This window comes from Rhinichthys klamathensis, unplaced genomic scaffold (assembly GCF_029890125.1).
Source record: "Rhinichthys klamathensis goyatoka isolate OS25496 unplaced genomic scaffold, OSU_Roscu_1.1 h1tg000209l_1, whole genome shotgun sequence".
In the NCBI taxonomy this organism is placed as follows: domain Eukaryota; kingdom Metazoa; phylum Chordata; class Actinopteri; order Cypriniformes; family Leuciscidae; genus Rhinichthys; species Rhinichthys klamathensis.
This window is the reverse complement of record NW_026606734.1, coordinates 2,023,435-2,041,939: the sequence shown is the minus strand read 5'-3', so window position 1 is coordinate 2,041,939 and position 18,505 is coordinate 2,023,435. Positions and strand designations below refer to the sequence as shown.

General features: G+C 35.9%; 1 protein-coding gene across 2 annotated transcripts in view; it reads left to right on the top strand.

The window, feature by feature from the left end:
• Positions 1-17,328, top strand: part of capn15 (calpain 15) — a 30,153-nt gene extending 12,825 nt beyond the window's left edge. For both annotated transcript variants that reach the window (XM_056263680.1, XM_056263679.1), the window contains exons 3-12: positions 2,865-3,073; positions 3,375-3,558; positions 7,148-7,371; positions 10,082-10,207; positions 11,245-11,397; positions 12,355-12,516; positions 12,609-12,835; positions 14,737-14,900; positions 15,804-15,982; positions 17,095-17,328. In XM_056263680.1, the coding sequence (XP_056119655.1) occupies positions 2,865-3,073; positions 3,375-3,558; positions 7,148-7,371; positions 10,082-10,207; positions 11,245-11,397; positions 12,355-12,516; positions 12,609-12,835; positions 14,737-14,900; positions 15,804-15,982; positions 17,095-17,272 (1,806 nt within the window). In that variant the 3' untranslated portion in view covers positions 17,273-17,328. The remainder of the gene's footprint in view (positions 1-2,864; positions 3,074-3,374; positions 3,559-7,147; positions 7,372-10,081; positions 10,208-11,244; positions 11,398-12,354; positions 12,517-12,608; positions 12,836-14,736; positions 14,901-15,803; positions 15,983-17,094) is intronic.
• Positions 17,329-18,505: the final 1,177 nt, after the last annotated feature.

Here is an 18,505-nt window from a genome sequence, read left to right as displayed (position 1 = left end):
CTCGTCCAGATTCAATACAGTGCTTTGCATAAGTAAACACACCCATGCTAAAGTTGACTAAAAAGAGGAAAAAAAAAATCATCTTTTGGAAATTGATCATAATGGCTTAATTTAAAAAATGAAGAGGAAAATCCCACCTTTGAGGACACCAATTTTCTTTGTGAATGAACAATCTATCGTAAATAAATAAATGTTCTTCCTTAAAATACATGATGCATAAGTCAGGACACTCCTATATTAAATTCCCATAGAGGCAGGCAGATTTTTATTTTTAAAGGCCAGTTATTTCATAGATCCAGGATACTGTGCATCCATCTCTAGGTATGGGGAAGGTCTCATATGTGATGATGTGGGGATATTTTAATCCCAAAAAGCCAAGGGAACTTTATCAGGATGCATAGTATCCTGGATCCATGAAATAACAGGCCTTTAAAAATAAAAATCTCAAACTCCTCTTAAAGGAATGTGTGATTGTACAAACCAAAGGTTGAAATCAAGGCAAGCCACAGTATGATCCCAAACAGAGCTTATAATGTCTACATTACCAGTAATAAGTGCTTAGTGTCCTATTAGAGGTTGAACATATTTGGATGCTACTACAAGACACTTCACGTCTCAAATGCTTCTCCGGTGACCTCTTGTGATCGGAGATTTTCTCTGGTTTCTGGAGTACGTGTTATTTCCGCAGGAGGGTCGATGCAGCATGATATGAATCCTCAGGTTTTCTCTGGGCCAAGCTAAGATGAAGCACATCTTTTTTGTTTTTTTTTGTTGCATAACTAGATGGTCCTTCAGTGTTTTAGGGGTTCACATCGGGTTGCATTAGCGTTTCCACTGCAAATGTGACGCGGCCGTAAGCGTCCCTGACCACATTTGCAGAAGCTTTGAGCGATCTTATCTGAGAACTTGTGATCAGATCAACCTAGATGACTGTTAGTTTCAGTTATATGTGCAGCTGTGGTTTGACCCAGATGTTCTCACTTCAGAATAGGTCCATAATGAAAGCTGACGCATCATTAACTTTAAGTTAAGAACCTGATGTTTTTTTCTGCATATTTAGCACATTGTATATTAAAGGGTTAGTTCACCCAAAAATGAAAATTATGTCATTCTGACTCACCCTCATGTCGTCCCAAGCCTGTAAGACCTCCGTTCATCTTCAGAACACAGTTTAAGATATTTTAGATTTAGTCCGAGAGCTTTCTGTTCCTCCATTGTAAATGTATGTACGGTATACTGTCATTGTCCAGAAAGGAAATAAAGACATCATCAAAGTAGTCCATGTGACATCAGTGGGTTAGTTAGAGTGTGTTGAAGCATCGGAAATACATTTTGGTCCAAAAATAACAAAAACTACGGCTTTATTCAGCATTGTATTGTCTTGTCTTAAACTGTGTCCCGAAGATGAACGGAGGTCTTACGGGCTTGGGACGACATGAGGTGAGTCATTATGACATCATTTTAATTTTTGGGTGAACTAACCCTTTAACATAATATGATTTAATAATCAGGTAGTATTTCCAACACTCTCTTTCTATTTCAAATGGGATTTTGAACATTTAAAATGCAAGTTGGCATTTATATTCACCACACTTCCATGTCTGAACACATCTTTCCCAGCGCCCTGTCCGATCTGCGACTGTCTGCGCTCGCAACCTGGGAGACGTATTTTTAGAAACGGTTGCAACAGCAATTAAACAGCTCCCCAGAGTCAAAATGACCCCTATTTCTCCGGCATATACGTGTTTTTCCTGTGACGATATACATTCCTGCAGAATATCTGCTGCAGTTTTGGGCCAGAAGCTTCTGGGCTGGTTTATTGCATCTTTACATGTTTCGTCACTCTTCACAGTGTCTTTATCTGATGCACAAAATGTAGACTTTATAAAGATGTTCACACTGACAGTGATTAGTTGTAGCATTGTTGTTTTTATTAAGGTGACTTGGCATTCTTGCCTGATTAAAGATTTTACTCTAAATGTATTAAACCATAATAAACTAAGTCTAGATGCTTTGAATAAAATTCACAATTACTTCCAGTCTGTATGTGTGCATTATAAACACATTATTTAATGATGGCAAAAAAGATCTACATAAAAACAAAAACATTTAATTATGTTATACCATATTATATTAACATTTTAATTAATTTGTTATATATGTATTGGCAATGATGGAAAATGAGATCTACATGAATTTGAAAAAAAAGAGAATTATTTTACATCATATTCATTAAAAATATTATCGTAGAATTTTAGTTCGTTTTATATCGTATACACATTATGTAATGATGACAAATAAGATCTACATATATTTGAAAAAAAAAACTTTACTGTATTTATTAAATTATATTACATTATAAATAATTCATTCATTTTATAATTACATTTATTTCATATGCTTATTTAATGATGGAAAATGTCATTAAATAAAATACATTATTTATTAATACATACACATTTTTTATGTAAGAACGATAAATAATAAATTATAATAATATCATACTTTCAATTCTAGATGTGGAGATATACAATGCGTGTATGTATATATATATAAATATATATAATGTGAGCGTAGATGTATATGTATTATGTTCATCTATATTGCTTTTTTATGTTTGTATGTTTGTTTGGTCATTTGTTTCCTCTTGTATCATGCGGTTCATCTTGTTTTTTGTAAGCTAGCTTATTTCTGTGGTATTTGCATTTCCCAGGTCTATATTTGTTTTGTGTGTGTATATATCTGTATTACTGTTTGCTAAACAAAAATGGTAATTCATTTTATTTTCTATACACATTTAATGATGGCACATGCTGTTTTTTGTGTGTGTAATACCTTACAAAGTTCTTGTGTTTTTGTTGTAGAACGCGGTGAACTTCGTGGATGACAGTTTCCCTCCTGGCCCGCGTTCGGTCGGGTTCCCCGAGAATGACAGCGTCCAGCAGCGAATCAAAAAGTGGCTCCGCCCTCATGAGATTAACTGCAATAATTTTAAGGATCGTGGTGTGAAATGGTCCGTGTTCAGGACGCCCCGCCCCTCTGACATTCTGCAAGGCCTTCTGGGTAATTGCTGGTAAGAGAAGTGTGTCTATCATCTATCTCTGTCACCTAGTGTCCTGCATACAGCTCAGTAAATAGTGTATACTGCCTACAATTTAATCACAATTGTATGTATAATACTGTATTTTAAATATTTGTCACATGACCTCATTTGTGCAAGTGGCGTCCAGTTATCATCTTCGGTGTGTTTTGATGGTTTGTGAGCACAGTCAGTTTAAAGCACAGTTTAGTGGTTTGTTCAATGGTGCATTCACGTGTTTTAAAGAAAATGATGTAGGATTGAAACGTTGAAGTGTTGCTGCTGTGTTTCGCAGGTTCTTAAGCGCTCTGGCAGTGCTAGCGGAGCGACCCGAGTTGGTGGAACGTGTGATGATCACCAGAACCATGTGCCATGAGGGAGCGTATCAGGTCCGGCTCTGTAAAGATGGAACGTGGACGACGGTTCTGGTGGACGACATGCTGCCCTGCGACGAATACGGCTTTCTGCTGTTCTCACAGGTTTGTGTTGCTGTGGTTGAGTTTGTCACGCCTGATTTATTTAAGCCCTTATTTTGTCATTAATTGCCTGATCATGATTATTTGAGAGAAACACGGTCACTGAGCAGTTTCAAATGTTGCCAACCAAAGTAAACAACGTGAAGTAGTGATAAAGTAATTGTAGTTAAAGGTGCAGTGTGTGATTTTTAGCGACATCTAGCGGTTCGGTTGCGAGTTTACACTAAGGGCTCAGCCCACCGCTCACCCCTCCCTTTCGAAGAAGCTACAGTGGCTAAAACGGGACAAACATCGTCGTCTGAGACAGCAGAGAATAGCCAGCGTAAACCAAGTTTCTGTACCACAGTCCATTATAAACCACATCATGGATAAAGTTTCAGGTGAGGATCCTGAAATATATATACATAATATACATAATATAATAATAGTAATCAGCTGATTGTCTCACGAACGTAACCAGCACATTTCTCCCCACATAGCAAACCCATAATACAGCGATGGAGAAGAACCACATGAAACTATGCAACTATATATTTTTTCTAACAGGGTAGTAAAAGTTTAGCTGGCTAATATGAGCTGTTACTGTGGCTGAGCTGGTTAAAGCGTAAAGCCTTGTTTAAACTCGACGCGTCCGCATGAGCCCAAAGGTGCGTGCGGCAAAAATGACGCGATTGTAACAGCGCGCGCCTCCGCATCCCCTAGACACCATTTACTACACACAATAGGCTTTTTTTCTCTGATTTTGAAAACTCTTCGCGATCGACTTAAAATGCTTCCAAGATGGACTTGTCGACCGCGATCGACGGGTTGGTGATTCCTGTAACGTTACTGTTTTACGGTCAATGACAAGAGTACTAATCAGCTGTCTCACGAACTTAACCAGCACATTTATCCCCACATAGCAAAGCCATAACACAGCGAGGGAGAAGAACTAAGTTACCGTATTTTCCGCACTATACGGCGCACCGGATTATAAGGCGCACCTTCAATGAATGACCTATTTTAGAACATTTTTCATATATAGGGCGCACCGGATTATAAGGCGCATAAGATGCTGCAGTCAAACGTTTGACTGGGTTTGCGTTATGCATCCACTAGATGTGCTAAAGGGAATGTCAACAAAACAGTCAGATAAAGTCAAACTTTATTAAGCGTTCTGACAACTCCGTTCACTCCCATGGTAACGTTGTTCAAACGTTAAAGGAAAACTCCGGTCAATTTTAACATTGAGCTCATTTTTTTAAAATTTGGAGTGCTGTCAGTACAGATAACAACGACAAAAACCGGTGTTGCCTACACCGTGTTATCCTCTTTTTAAAATTTGCACCCTGATGACTTAAACGGGACAAGTTTTAAACCTGCTTTTAGCCTCTTAACAACCTTAATGTGTCATTACAAGTGCACAGCCATGTGAGTGAACACGGTGAATCTGACTGCACATACCCGTATTTTCTTCCTGTTTTCGGTCGAAGTCCACAGTAGGCGATTGTCGAGTGCGCGCGCGCGATCATTGGTAACTAAGCAACAGTGGAGACTCAGACTGTCAGCTGTCAGCCGATGACGGTGCTGTGTGGTGTTATGAGAATATCAGCTCAAATGGATTGTTCATCCGAATCAGATGTTGAACACACGGAGGAGGTTTGATCGCACGCGCGAACTCGACAATCAACTACTGTGGACTTCGGCCGAAAACAGGAAGTAAATACGGGTATGTGAGCTGGCTGAATAAAGAGATTATTCCTGCCTTCGTGAAAGCTCGGATCACAGTTGAGACTGATATATCAGCCCAGGCATCCACGATCCATTGGCAGATAGTGGCGTAAGTCGCCCGGCGCTGTCTCCCCGGCTTGGTGAACGTGTGTTCACCATCCATATATAAGGCGCTCCGGATTATAAGGCGCGCTGTCGTTTTTTGAGAAAATCAAAGGCTTTTAAGTGCGCCTTATAGTGCGGAAAATACGGTACATGAAACAGTCCAACTACATATTTTACACCACTGACAAGGGAAAAGTCACTACTCACGGTGTTTATGGCTAGCTTCTAGGTTTCTGCGGCTTCTCTTTCAAGGTAGTGATGAAACGCGGTCTGTAACGCTGTTTGTTCGCTGTCGGCTACGGTAGAAACATGACGTCACAATATGTCGACCTTCATAGAAGGGGATTCCCGCGCCTATGTAGATATAAATGTCTCATTCTAAGGTAATAAAAACATTACGGTTTATTAAGTAAGTTCTTTATACACCTCTGAAAACATAGTTATGGATGTCATATTGCATTTCTGTTAATAGATACTCAAAATTATTACACATTGCACCTTTAATTGTAAAATCAATGGAATGACAAATATTTTTTTTATCTAAAAAATTACTATTATATTTATATAATATTTACATAATGATAATAGTTTTATTTTATATTAATTTATGACAGTAGTAGTTTACAATTTAAATATTAAGATGAGACATATATATTTGTCTATATATATATATATATATAATGTTTTTGAAAAATTACTATTATATTTATATAATATTTACATAATGATAATAGTTTTATTTTATATTAATTTATGACAGTAGTAGTTTACAATTTAAATATTAAGATGAGACATATATTTGTCTATATATATATATAATTTTTTGAAAAATTACTATTATATTTATATAATATTTACATAATGATAATAGTTTTATTTTATATTAATTTATGACAGTAGTAGTTTACAATTTAAATATTAAGATGAGACATATATATTTGTCTATATATATATATATATATATATATAATTTTTTGAAAAATTACTATTATATTTATATAATATTTACATAATGATAATAGTTTTATTTTATATTAATTTATGACAGTAGTAGTTTACAATTTAAATATTAAGATGAGACATATATATTTGTCTATATATATATATAATTTTTTGAAAAATTACTATTATATTTATATAATATTTACATAATGATAATAGTTTTATTTTATATTAATTTATGACAGTAGTAGTTTACAATTTAAATATTAAGATGAGACATATATATATATTTGACATATATTTGACATATTTATTTATATATATATAAATATATATATATATATATATTATGATTAAATTGTAGGTAGTATACACTGTTTACTGAGCTGTATGCAGTACACTAGTTGACAGATATATATATATATATATATAATCATTTGAAAATATTACTCAAAAGAGTCTCATTAATATTTAAATTGTAAACTACTACTGTCATAAGTTCATATAAAATAAAACTATTATCATTATGTAAATGTTGCTATCATTAAGTATATTGAATGTAATAATATTACTATATTTTAAAGTTTTTTTTATGAAAGTAAAGAGTTTAATCAATGCAAGTAAATTTCTTCCTACGCTCACACTGCAAGTGATAAACAAAACACTTTTTTGCATGAAAATTAGTCATCACTTAAAGTTTCATAGCGATGACATTGAGTAAAAGATACAATTATACAGATTGTACAGTTGGAAATAGTTCCTGTACTCCATCGAGGGCATCCCTGTGTGCTGCTTTCTTTCCTGCTAACGGCTTGTGTTGCTGTGTCACGTCCAGGCTCAGCGGAGGCAGCTGTGGGTGGCGCTGATAGAAAAGGCTCTTGCGAAGCTGCACGGCTCGTATTTTGCGCTGCAGGCCGGCCGTGCCATCGAGGGTTTGGCGACGCTCACTGGCGCCCCCTGTGAGAGTCTGATGCTGCAGGTCAGCTCAACCAACCCCCGTGAAGAACCAATCGACACGGACCTCATATGGGCTAAGATGCTCAGCTCCAAAGAGGCGGGGTACGGCTTACACACACTCAAGATTATTATACTAATTGTCCTGTAAATTGGGCCCTGTGATTTAGTCATTTCAAGGCACATTATAAGATGACAAGGCATCTTTTGTCCTTTATAATAAAGGCTAAAAGACAAGACAAGAAAATTGGATTTTTAAAAAAAAAAGAAAAAACGTGTGCCACTACAAATTGGAAAGTGGATTTTAAAGTGTTTCTAGGCTACTTGTCAGTTTCAGGGCTCAAATTACCAGGCAATTAGTGTCCGCATACACACAGTATCAGCTGAAAAGCGCAAATTATATTGCAAAAGATTGGTATTCATATCATTTATAAACATTGTCTATAACTGTTATTAGTAGTGCTGGGCCGTTATCGGCGTTAACGTGCTGCGTTAACGTGAGACTCTTATCGGGCGATAAAAAAAATATCGCCGTTAATCAAAGTTGGGTTTGGATCATAAATAGCTTTTTCGAATATCGTTATATTTTCGCGCAATTCTAATGTGTAGTATGACGCCGCGCCTACTGTCACAGATCGCGCAGTAGGGTATTTTCCTGTCAGGGACACAAGGTGTACTTTTACTTTGTTACGTTGGGCGACGTTCCTCTCGTTACTTTATTTTAATGCAATACGTTGTTAAATGAGTTTATTCCAAGCGCGCTGTGTCCTTGTATGGGCATGAGCGATGCTCATTTACAAATGAATCACTCTTTTGAGTCGATTCTGTTCAAAGACTTCATCAAACAAGTTGTCAGATGATCCGTCTAAATCGGTTCGCGAATCAGTTGATCTGTTCAGTTCCTCGCGCACTGAATCGTCTGAAGCGCTTTCAATTCACACTCGGAGTCGAAACAGGAAGATTTAAGAGCATCAAGAGCGCTGGATGAAGTGGCCGATCTACAGTCTAGTCTAGTGAATGCAAATCTGCAAATGCATCATATTTTTGCCAGCGATGAAGATCTTTATTAGTTGAACATCTTCGTAAGCTGTCTGTGAATGAATGATTCCACAGGACGATACATTTGATTTCATTTCATTCAGGTAATACATTGTGTGTGTATATTGCGCGTGTATTGCGCAGTGGCATAATCACACGAATAGTTTACATTGATTGAAACTAATTTGTTTAAAAATGAGGCTATTGCAGTAACAAGGCAGGTTCACATAAAATTCTTATGACATGACATTATTTTTTGATCTAACGAGCATTGGCGATGCAAAAACGGACTGTCGTGCGTATTGTTTTTTCTTCTTCTTCCAATTAGCCTACTATTTTTAAAAAAGGACGAAAACATGTTACTTGTTCAATTAATAAACAGTTTGTTTGATGACAAATTGCTAAAGATGAAATTGGCCTCCCTTTCTGTCATTGCGTTTTTTTTTTTTTGTTTTTTTTTTTTTTTACGATATTCGACTTTTGCTCCTCGATTGTCGAATGGCATTTTTGGCAGAAATGCACATCCCTACGCGAGGCAAACTATTCTCAAATACTTACTTTTAGTCATTATTTGGGTAGCAGACATATTCTGAATGCCTTCGGGAGAATTCAAATGAGCCATTTTAATCTAGATTAATCTAGATTAATTTCAATATTAATCTAGATTAATCTAGATTAAAAAAATTAATCTATGCCCACCTCTAGTTATTAGAATATTTATAATAAATATTATAATATGTCTTAAAGACACACTTATCGGATTATGTTAAATATTGTTATAATAATTTTATATAAAATATTAACTAATATCAAATGAAAAAATATTATATAAAATGTTTACACAAATGTCTGTTTTTGTGATTCTCCTGGTGTGTTAAGTTCTGTATTTTTATTTGTTTTGGAAAAAATGATTTAAAAAAATAGTTTAAAATATATCAGCTAAAAATATTAATAAACAAGATTAATATGTTGTACATATTTTGAATTGAATGTGCTATGAAGTGTGTTATTTAATAATTTGAATATATGGTATTTATACGCCAGGGTTATTATTATAGTTAACTAATACCATAAAATAACATTATTGTTACTTGAAATAAAATATAAATAATATTTAGTTTAACTTGAAGTACTAACATAACTAAAACTGATACTGAAATAAAAATCTATAAAGACTATATATTACAATAAGGTCCTGTTAGATAACGTTAATTAATGCATTAACTAACATTAACCGAGCAATACATTTGATACAGTATTTATTAATCTTTGTGAAAATTAATAAATAAAAATACAACTGTTCATTGCTATTTCATGTTAGCTCAGATCCATTAAATAAAGTTAACAGATAAAATGTGTTAGTAAATGTTGAAATTCATATTATTAACTAAGATTAATACATGCTTTAGAAGTGTTTATCACTGTTAGTCCGTTAACTAATGTAAACAAATGAAAGCTTATTGTAAAGTGTTTCCACAAAAACTAATAAAAATGACAAAAACAACAAAATTATTAAAACATTAAATGGAAAAAACTAATTTAAGTTATTAATAGAAACTAATAGTATATCAATGATACTAAAATAGCAGTGTTATATAGTTGTAAGTAAATAAGTGACTGATGAATATTTACTAGGTGTTGTTGCGTTCTGTGTGTGTGTGTGTGTGTGTGTGTGTGTGTGTGTGTGTGTGTGTGTGTGTGTGTGTGTGTGTGTGTGTGTGTGTGTGTGTGTGTGTGTGTGTGTGTGTGTGTGTGTGTGTGTGTGTGTGTGTGTCAGTTTTCTGATGGGAGCGTCTTGTGGAGGCGGAAACATGAAGGTTGATGACGCTGTGTATGAATCTCTGGGACTCCGTCCGAGACACGCATACTCCATACTGGACGTCAGAGACGTTCAGGGCTACAGGTCAGACACACAATCACAACATGCACACTGTTGAAGAAGGGTTTGTTCATTTCATTTCATTTATTCGTTTATTTTACAGTAAAATAACTGTAAATGAGCCAGAGTTAGCTCAACAGGCTAATTTTCATCTGTTGTCCCTGGCCAGTTATTATGAAGGCAACCTAAAATCAAGATATAAAAAACATAAAATGACGTTTTTACAGTCCACAAATAATAACAACATAGAAAACTAGTGATAAGACAGATACAACAATAAGTAACAAGCAACATCAGCACACAACATAGGCTAAATAATGAGAGATATCAAAGTGTTCACCCATACGACACAAAAGATGACGTATAACACTGTTTCCATAAGAGTGGAAATGATTCACGCTGTCATGCTTGAAAAAAGGACAAAAAATGTAGTCCATTCTGGTTTTCTGAGGTCATACGATTTTTCACATGCACGAGGAAGTGAGTTGTTTTTATATTGCCGGGTTTTTCCTGCATTCGCCATTTTTTGGCTAATTTGTGTCCCGCCAAAGCCTTATTCAATCAGTTATTATGATTTATGAGAGATGACTCGCTTGTGACAGGGCGCATGTTAAGTGTTTTCAGAACAAAGCAAGTGTTGTTAGCTCTCTGCTAATTGTATTCAATTGTATATAGTAGAAAATTCGATTATAACTTTTGAATCCTTCTTTTTAATATTGATATGATTACATACCAAAATAACTATTAGTTAAACAATGAGGAACAAAAGAAACACGCATCAAGGTAAGAGAACATGCATAATATATGAGATATCAAAATATGAATAAAATCACAAACTGTTTCTTTGCATTTATTTGAGATATATTGTCAGTATTGGTTTGCAGATCATATTGGGCACTTTTTATTGCGGGTGTGTCAGCCTCCACCAAAGAGCATTTTTGACCCTGGAAAAACCCTGTATTGTGATGGAATAATAAAGCCATCGCTCGTCGTCGTGTTAGCAAAGCTGTTGTGAATCCAGTGAGTGGTTGTGATAAAGGCCTGCGGGTGTCGTGTTTCAGACTGCTGCGTTTGAGGAACCCCTGGGGCCGGTTCTCCTGGAACGGCTCCTGGTCGGACGAGTGGGCCGACTGGCCTCAGCATCTGCGTCACGAGCTCATGGCTCACGGCAGCAGTGAAGGCGTGTTCTGGATGGAGTACGGAGACTTCATTAAGTGAGTCATTAGCGGCTTCATCTGTGCTAAATTGACCTTTAATCTGAGATGATCTTCATCAGAGCTTTCCATAAATAAAGAGGATCTCATTAGTGGTCAGAAGAGATAGAAATGTCCTGGAGGCTCATGGCCTGTAGATTATGTGTATGTTAGATTATATATTAATGAGATCTACATGCATTTTTTTAAAAATGATCGTATCAAAGCAATGTTTTCTGAAAATCCTAATTAAAGAATTATATTAAACTTTTAATTAATTTTATATTATGTACCGGTACATATTATTTAATGATGACTAATGGAATCTACTTTATTTTACATAATTATTTTAAAAAGTATTGTATGATGATCTACATACATTTGAAAGCAAAAATAAAATACTTCATTACACCATTTTTATTGAAAATATTTCAAATTTAATTTTATATTTAATACATTGTTAATGATCACAAATGAGATCTGCATAAATTTGAAAAAAAACTTGTTTTAAACTATATTAATTAGAAATATTATATTAAAATATAACAGATTATATATATATATATATATTACACCAAATAATTATTGTTTTAATAAAATTATTAAATTTAAAATGATTAATTTAGTATTTTATACATGTTGTTTAATAATAAAATAAGGAAAAAAATAAGTTATTTAAAAATAATAATAATAATAGTATTACTTTAAAATTCACTCAAATTTGAACCATCAATCAACAAATCCAGATTTTGGAACTGATTCCAAGACATTTCTGTTTATCAGGTTTAATTATCAACTGATGCTCAAAATGGCCAAAATATAATATTTTCAAGTTTCAAGTTTGTATTTATTTATATAGCACATTTAAAAACAGCAAACAGGGCTGACCAAAGTGCTGAACAATTTTCCGCCCATGTATCAGTCTATCAGTAGATGTAGTTAAATAACCAGAACATGGTTGGTGAATGTTGTGTGTAGGTACTTTGACTCGGTGGATATCTGCAAGATTCATGCTGACTGGCAGGAGGTGCGTCTGCAGGGCTGCTTCCCGTGCCGGGCGAGTAAACCGGTGACCGTGACCGCGCTCACGGTCCTGGAGAGAACCGCGCTGGAGTTCGCCCTCTTCCAGGAGGGCAGCAGGTAAATCACATCAAAATGAATAAAGACATAAAATATTAATCATACAAACAACAACAACAACAACAAAAATAAAACCGCTCTCAATCCACCAGGCGCTCAGACACGGCTGACAGTCACCTGTTGGATCTGTGCATTATGGTCTTCCGGGCCTCGTTCGGTAACGGGAATAAGCTGGTACTGGGGCGTCTGTTAGCACACAGCAAGCGCGCGGTGAAGAAGTTTGTAGGATGTGATGTGATGCTGGAGCCGGGAGAGTATGCGGTGGTTTGCTGTGCCTTCAACCACTGGCAGATGGACCTGACCGGGACGTCAACACCAGGTACACAGACGGAGAGACGGCGCTGGAGTACAAACCAGAAACACTGGACAAGATTAAACAGGCCATGTTATGCCCATTTACAAAGTCTTGATTTGGTTTTTGGGCTCTAATAGAACAGGTTTTCATATGTTCAAACATTATTTTTCCCATATTTGCAGCTCCTCTCTTCCCAGTCTGTCAGTAACGCTCTGTTTAGTTCGAGTCATATCCGGTTCGCGAACGAATCGGTTCTTTTTAGTGAACTGGCTGAATCAGTTCACCAAATCGGACTGAACCGTCTGAAACCGTTCGATGCTCAAGTCAGCACAGATCTACAAGTTACTCAATCTAACTCACTTTCAGACGTGTCTGACAGTCACTCCATCTCCAAATGAGCCAATATCCTGGAGTATTTGATCCTATGATGTGGGTTATTTCGCTAACTCGTTCAGCGCTCCGGTTAGTCCAACAGTACACTGAACTGAGAACAGTCTTTCCGGCATGTCTGACATGTGTGCCGAGGGTTTCGTAATGGGGCAAAATGTGTGTTTCTGAGTCTGTTAATGGTCACAACAGTTCCGACTCGGACATGTCCGCAAAAAAACGAGCAGCTGACTTGAATGAGGGGTGAAATTAAAGGTTATTTTTAAATGGTTTCTCATGGTTTATTGTAAAAAGGTGAGTTGATTAAGACTAGTTTATTCACTATATGCTTTAGACATGCAAAACATCTGCATTTCACATCATTATTGGGTGCTTTTATAGTACAATTGCGTAAATGCGACATCGTTGTTTATGTAAACGAACTGGTGAATCGTTTTTTTGAACCGGTTCATTGAAACGAACTGTCCGAAATAACCAGTTCGCAGAAAAGAATTGGACTGTGTCTTAAATCGCCCCCTATATCCTTGAATAGAGCACAATTTAAAGGGAAAGCCACCAACCATAGATATCCATAATAAAGGCTAGATGTCTTACGGCGGAGTCTCTATCGTCATCACCGGCGGCCATCTTGTCACAGGCAAGCTTTCTGGCGGGCTCTGTGGTGCCTGATGTAAGATGAGTGATCAGCACGAACACAAATACTCTTATCTCGTTGAAATCTCGACGGATTTACAAACGGTTTGGTTTCTTACAAACGTTACTAACGTGGCTATAATTCTGGATGATTATTTATTGATGCACTTATTATTCATAAGTATGCAGTGTCATAACTACATCTCTGACGTTTATAACAAACCAAACCGTTTGAAAATCGGTAAAAAATTGAGCAAGTTATCGTTATTTAAAAAGTACATGCACCATTAAAACACAATGTTACGAGTGAGCGAGCTGCCTGTGACAAGATGGCCGCCAGGTGCCGACGTTGACCTTCATTGGCCAGCAGCGCGGACGAGACATCTAGCCTTTATTATGGATATCTATGCGCGCAACGGCTATAAAATACCCATAATGCATGATGAGAGTCGTGTGCTGAATGAATTCCCGCGTCTGACCAGAAGATGGCGCCGCAGCTGAATCATCCATCCATCCATTTTCCAAACCGCTGGTCTAATGTGGCTACAGCCAGAATATCATACAGTATAAATTCCTTTTAATTGATTATTACATTGTTTAATTAAGGTTTATACATAGTTTTCATGCCCCACCCCCTTACCATATCCGCCAGCTTCAACACACTACTAACTAACTCATCCAGGCCCCGCCCCTTTATTCTGCGTATGAATTATTTAAATGAGGAATATTGTGAAGTGTTGGTTCCTGGAAGAACAAAAACTGAAGACTACACTGGAGGCGTTTCAGGGAGTTCAGAAACACTGGCACTGATACAGAGAAACAGCAACATTACACACTAAAGAAAGATGAATATTGGGAAAAGGGCATAATAGGTCCTCTTCATCATGTTGTGCGTGTTTTGACAGTGTCCAGTCCCACTAACGCCCGGAGACCCAGTCAGGATTACCCAGGGTACATCTTGGCCATCTACAGCTCCAGACAGGTGATGGTGGAGCAGGTGGAGGCCCCGTCCACAACACTCGCTGATGCCATCATCCTGATGACGGAGAACAAGGGGGAGAGACATGAGGTACAGGAACACACACACACACACACACTGTGTGGAGAACTTGCTATACCATCGTATATCAAATGTGATGACTTTTATCATATTTTAAACCTAAGAGGAGCACAGACAAATATATAAATATGTATGTGTGTATATATATATATATATATTCAATTTATTTGTTAACACTGTGACTCCAGTCAGTTCCATCAGCTCTGAATGTTATGATCAGTTTTTAGAAATCATACTGAGCATATATGAGTTATAATAGGAAAAAAATGGTTAACTTAAAATATGTATATTATTTCATGTAATTTAATGTCATTGCAAACTTTAATTATTAATAGGATTTTAATAATTTACATTATATATAGTATTATTTCTTTATTTGATATATGTTTGTTACATAATTTATACATTATATAATATTTATTATATGTATTTTATCATATATATATATATATATATATATATGTGGTATTATTTATTATTATATACTTTATTGATTTATATACATTATATAAAATGTATATATATTTAGTGATTATATACATTATATAAAAATATTTATTTATTTTATTATATATATATACATTTTATTATATATAAAGTAAATAAATGTTATTGTATGTTTTTAATTAATATAATCATAAATTATAGTATTAATCATAATTATGAATATATATATATAATATAAAATATACAATAATAAAAAATACATATAATAAATAATTTTAATATTTTAATAAATAATAATTTATTATTTTTTTATATTATTAGATGTTTATAATAAATGTATAGTATGTGTGTGTATTATATACTGCGTGTGTATATATGTATATATCATTATTTTATTAATTATACTTTATAGCAAACGACAAGGATGACAGTTTTATGATGTGATTTCTTGATCTCATGTCTAAGGGTCGTGAAGGGATGACATGTTACTACCTGACTCACGGGTGGGCGGGGCTTATCGTCGTCGTGGAGAACCGTCACCCAAAGTACTACCTCCATGTGTCATGTGACTGTACTGACAGCTTCAATGTGGTGTCGACCCGAGGCAGCCTGAAGACCATCGACAGCGTGCCGCCCTTGCACAGGTACACACACACATTGTGCACTGAAAGTGATTCACTTCTCCTTTCTGAAGTTTGCGGAAACATCAATTCTTTTTTTATTCGTTTAGTTAACAGGGGCATTGCACATTAATAAAACATTTCTGTAAATGCACCAGAATTAGCCAAAGGCTATTTTTCATCTGCGGTCCCTGGACAGGATCTTGCTCGAGGCTTCCTTTTATTTGACAGCAACAGGAACAGGAACGAGAACGGGCCGTTGTTCCTCCAGCTCCAGATGAAAACATTGTGAATGTTAGTCCTGTTAGTTCCTGAAGTGTTTTTATTTAAGGTTTGTTCACAGCGAGAGCCACATGACAGAGTGGATTTTCACCTCTGAAGTATTCATAGCCGAATCTCCCTCCGGTCATTCACATGCTTTAAATACAGCCCTCGTCGTTCTGCCGTTTCAGTCAACACACACATATTCATTTCACTTAAATAAAGTCATGAGTAAAGATCAGTCATAATAATACTTTTGAGCTTCAGTTTAGCAGAGTGAAAAAAACAACAATTAAAGATGTGTAAGTTACATTAATATAAAAATGATAATATAACCTAATAATATAAATAACTTGTTTTAATGATTATAAATATCTTATGTATATGCTTCTACCTTAAATTAAAAAAAGGAAAATTAATTCTGTTTTTAGGACCACTATTTTATTATTATCATCACACTTAGATTAGATTATTTTCATTACAATTAAGTACATTTTCCCTTAGACTCACAATTCAGTTGACTTCGGTGTTAGCAGATTATTATCATCTGTATTTACTCTATAGCCTACTCGTCTGCATTGAGTGAAAGTGGAATATATTAATAATGTGAATTTCTCTCAAGTCATCCACCATGTCGGATTCATCCAGTGACCGCATTGCAATGCATCTTCTCTGTGAAGTAAACATGTGATGCTGCCTTAAAACTAGGCAAAGAAAGTATCTTTATATGCATTATAATGTTGCTGCTTACCTTTTAGAAAAGCCCTCATGCTTGTGATGCCTAAAAGTGCTTTCTGTGCATGTGTTTTTACTAACCGAGCAGCAGTGTCGTGTTTTCTCAGACTAACCCGTGTGTTTTCTGCCGTGTGTTTCAGGCAGGTACTGGTGGTCCTGTCCCAGTTGGAGGGGAACGCTGGATTCTCCATCACACACAGATTGGCCCATAGGAAAGCAGCGCAGGCGTCTCTGGGCGACTGGACGTCGAGTAAAGCCACACACTCGCCCCAACTTACCCCGGACACTGACGGACTGCACAGACCGCGGCCGCTTTGACACACGCTTAAACACACACACACACACACAGACAGACATGAAACTACATAGACCAATGCAGACCCGTGCTGATGAACGCACACGCAGGCACTGAGACGGTCTGGGTGGAACTACTGAGCCAATCACATGTCTGCTCGCTGAGCCAAGACCCGCCCACTGCACACACACACACACACACACGTGTCATGATGAACTGTCATTCAGATCCGCTCCTGGAGTCTCGCCTGCGTCTCCTGTCAGCTGACTTCACTTTTTAGTTTCTTTTATGTGCGCTCAGTCAGAGAGTGAATCTCACGAAAATATTTCATGTGGCTCATTTCACCCGAAAGAAAATCAATTCATCAAAAAGAAAAATATGATATTTTAAAAAAAGCTAAATGGGAGCCTGTTTCTGGGATCATTATATATATATTAATATATATTAATATATTAGGAGAAAAAAACAGCACATTTTCTCCTAAAATTCACATTACTTTAAGACTTCTTAATTTTTATTATTATTAGAGTTTCAATTATATTTAGATTATTTTCATGACAATTAACCACAGTTTCCCAGAAATTCACACTTTTGGACAATTAATTTTTATTATTTAGAATTATTTTAACTAGATTCTTATTACTTGAATGCAGTATTTTTGCTGGATTGTAAATCATAAAGTATGATTTTTTTTTTTTGCTGGATTGTAAATCATAAAAGTTAAAAATAATTTTAAAACCACATTAAAGGCAGAACAACAAATATCTATAATAATATATCAGGGTTTTTTTCCACATTTCAGTAATGAGAATTTTTTTTTGGCATTATTTTCACCTGAATTTGGGGCAAAATGCCACAAATTGCCATGAAAACATTGTCGTCACAATGCAGGATATCTTAACAGCCCAAAATAAAGGTTTAATTCCCTTAAATAAAATAAATCTTTATTCTTCCTTCAATCTTAGGGTGAAGTGTGCCAATCTCATGACATATTTTGTGAGATTTAGGTTTCTCGCCGTTCTGACAGCCAATCAGCAAACTGTTCTGGGGTCACATGATCTGCATAATGGTGATACTTGATTTTAGGGGTTTATGTGGGCGCGTTACATGCGTAAACCATCTTTTAATTTATGCGTTTTAGTAAAGCGGAACCTTTCTGAGAGAAGCACAAGTTAAGCTGCGAGCTGATCTGTCATCAGTTTGGTCCCGTGAGCATGATGATGTCATAGCTGTACGACCTGTGCTGGATCTGATTG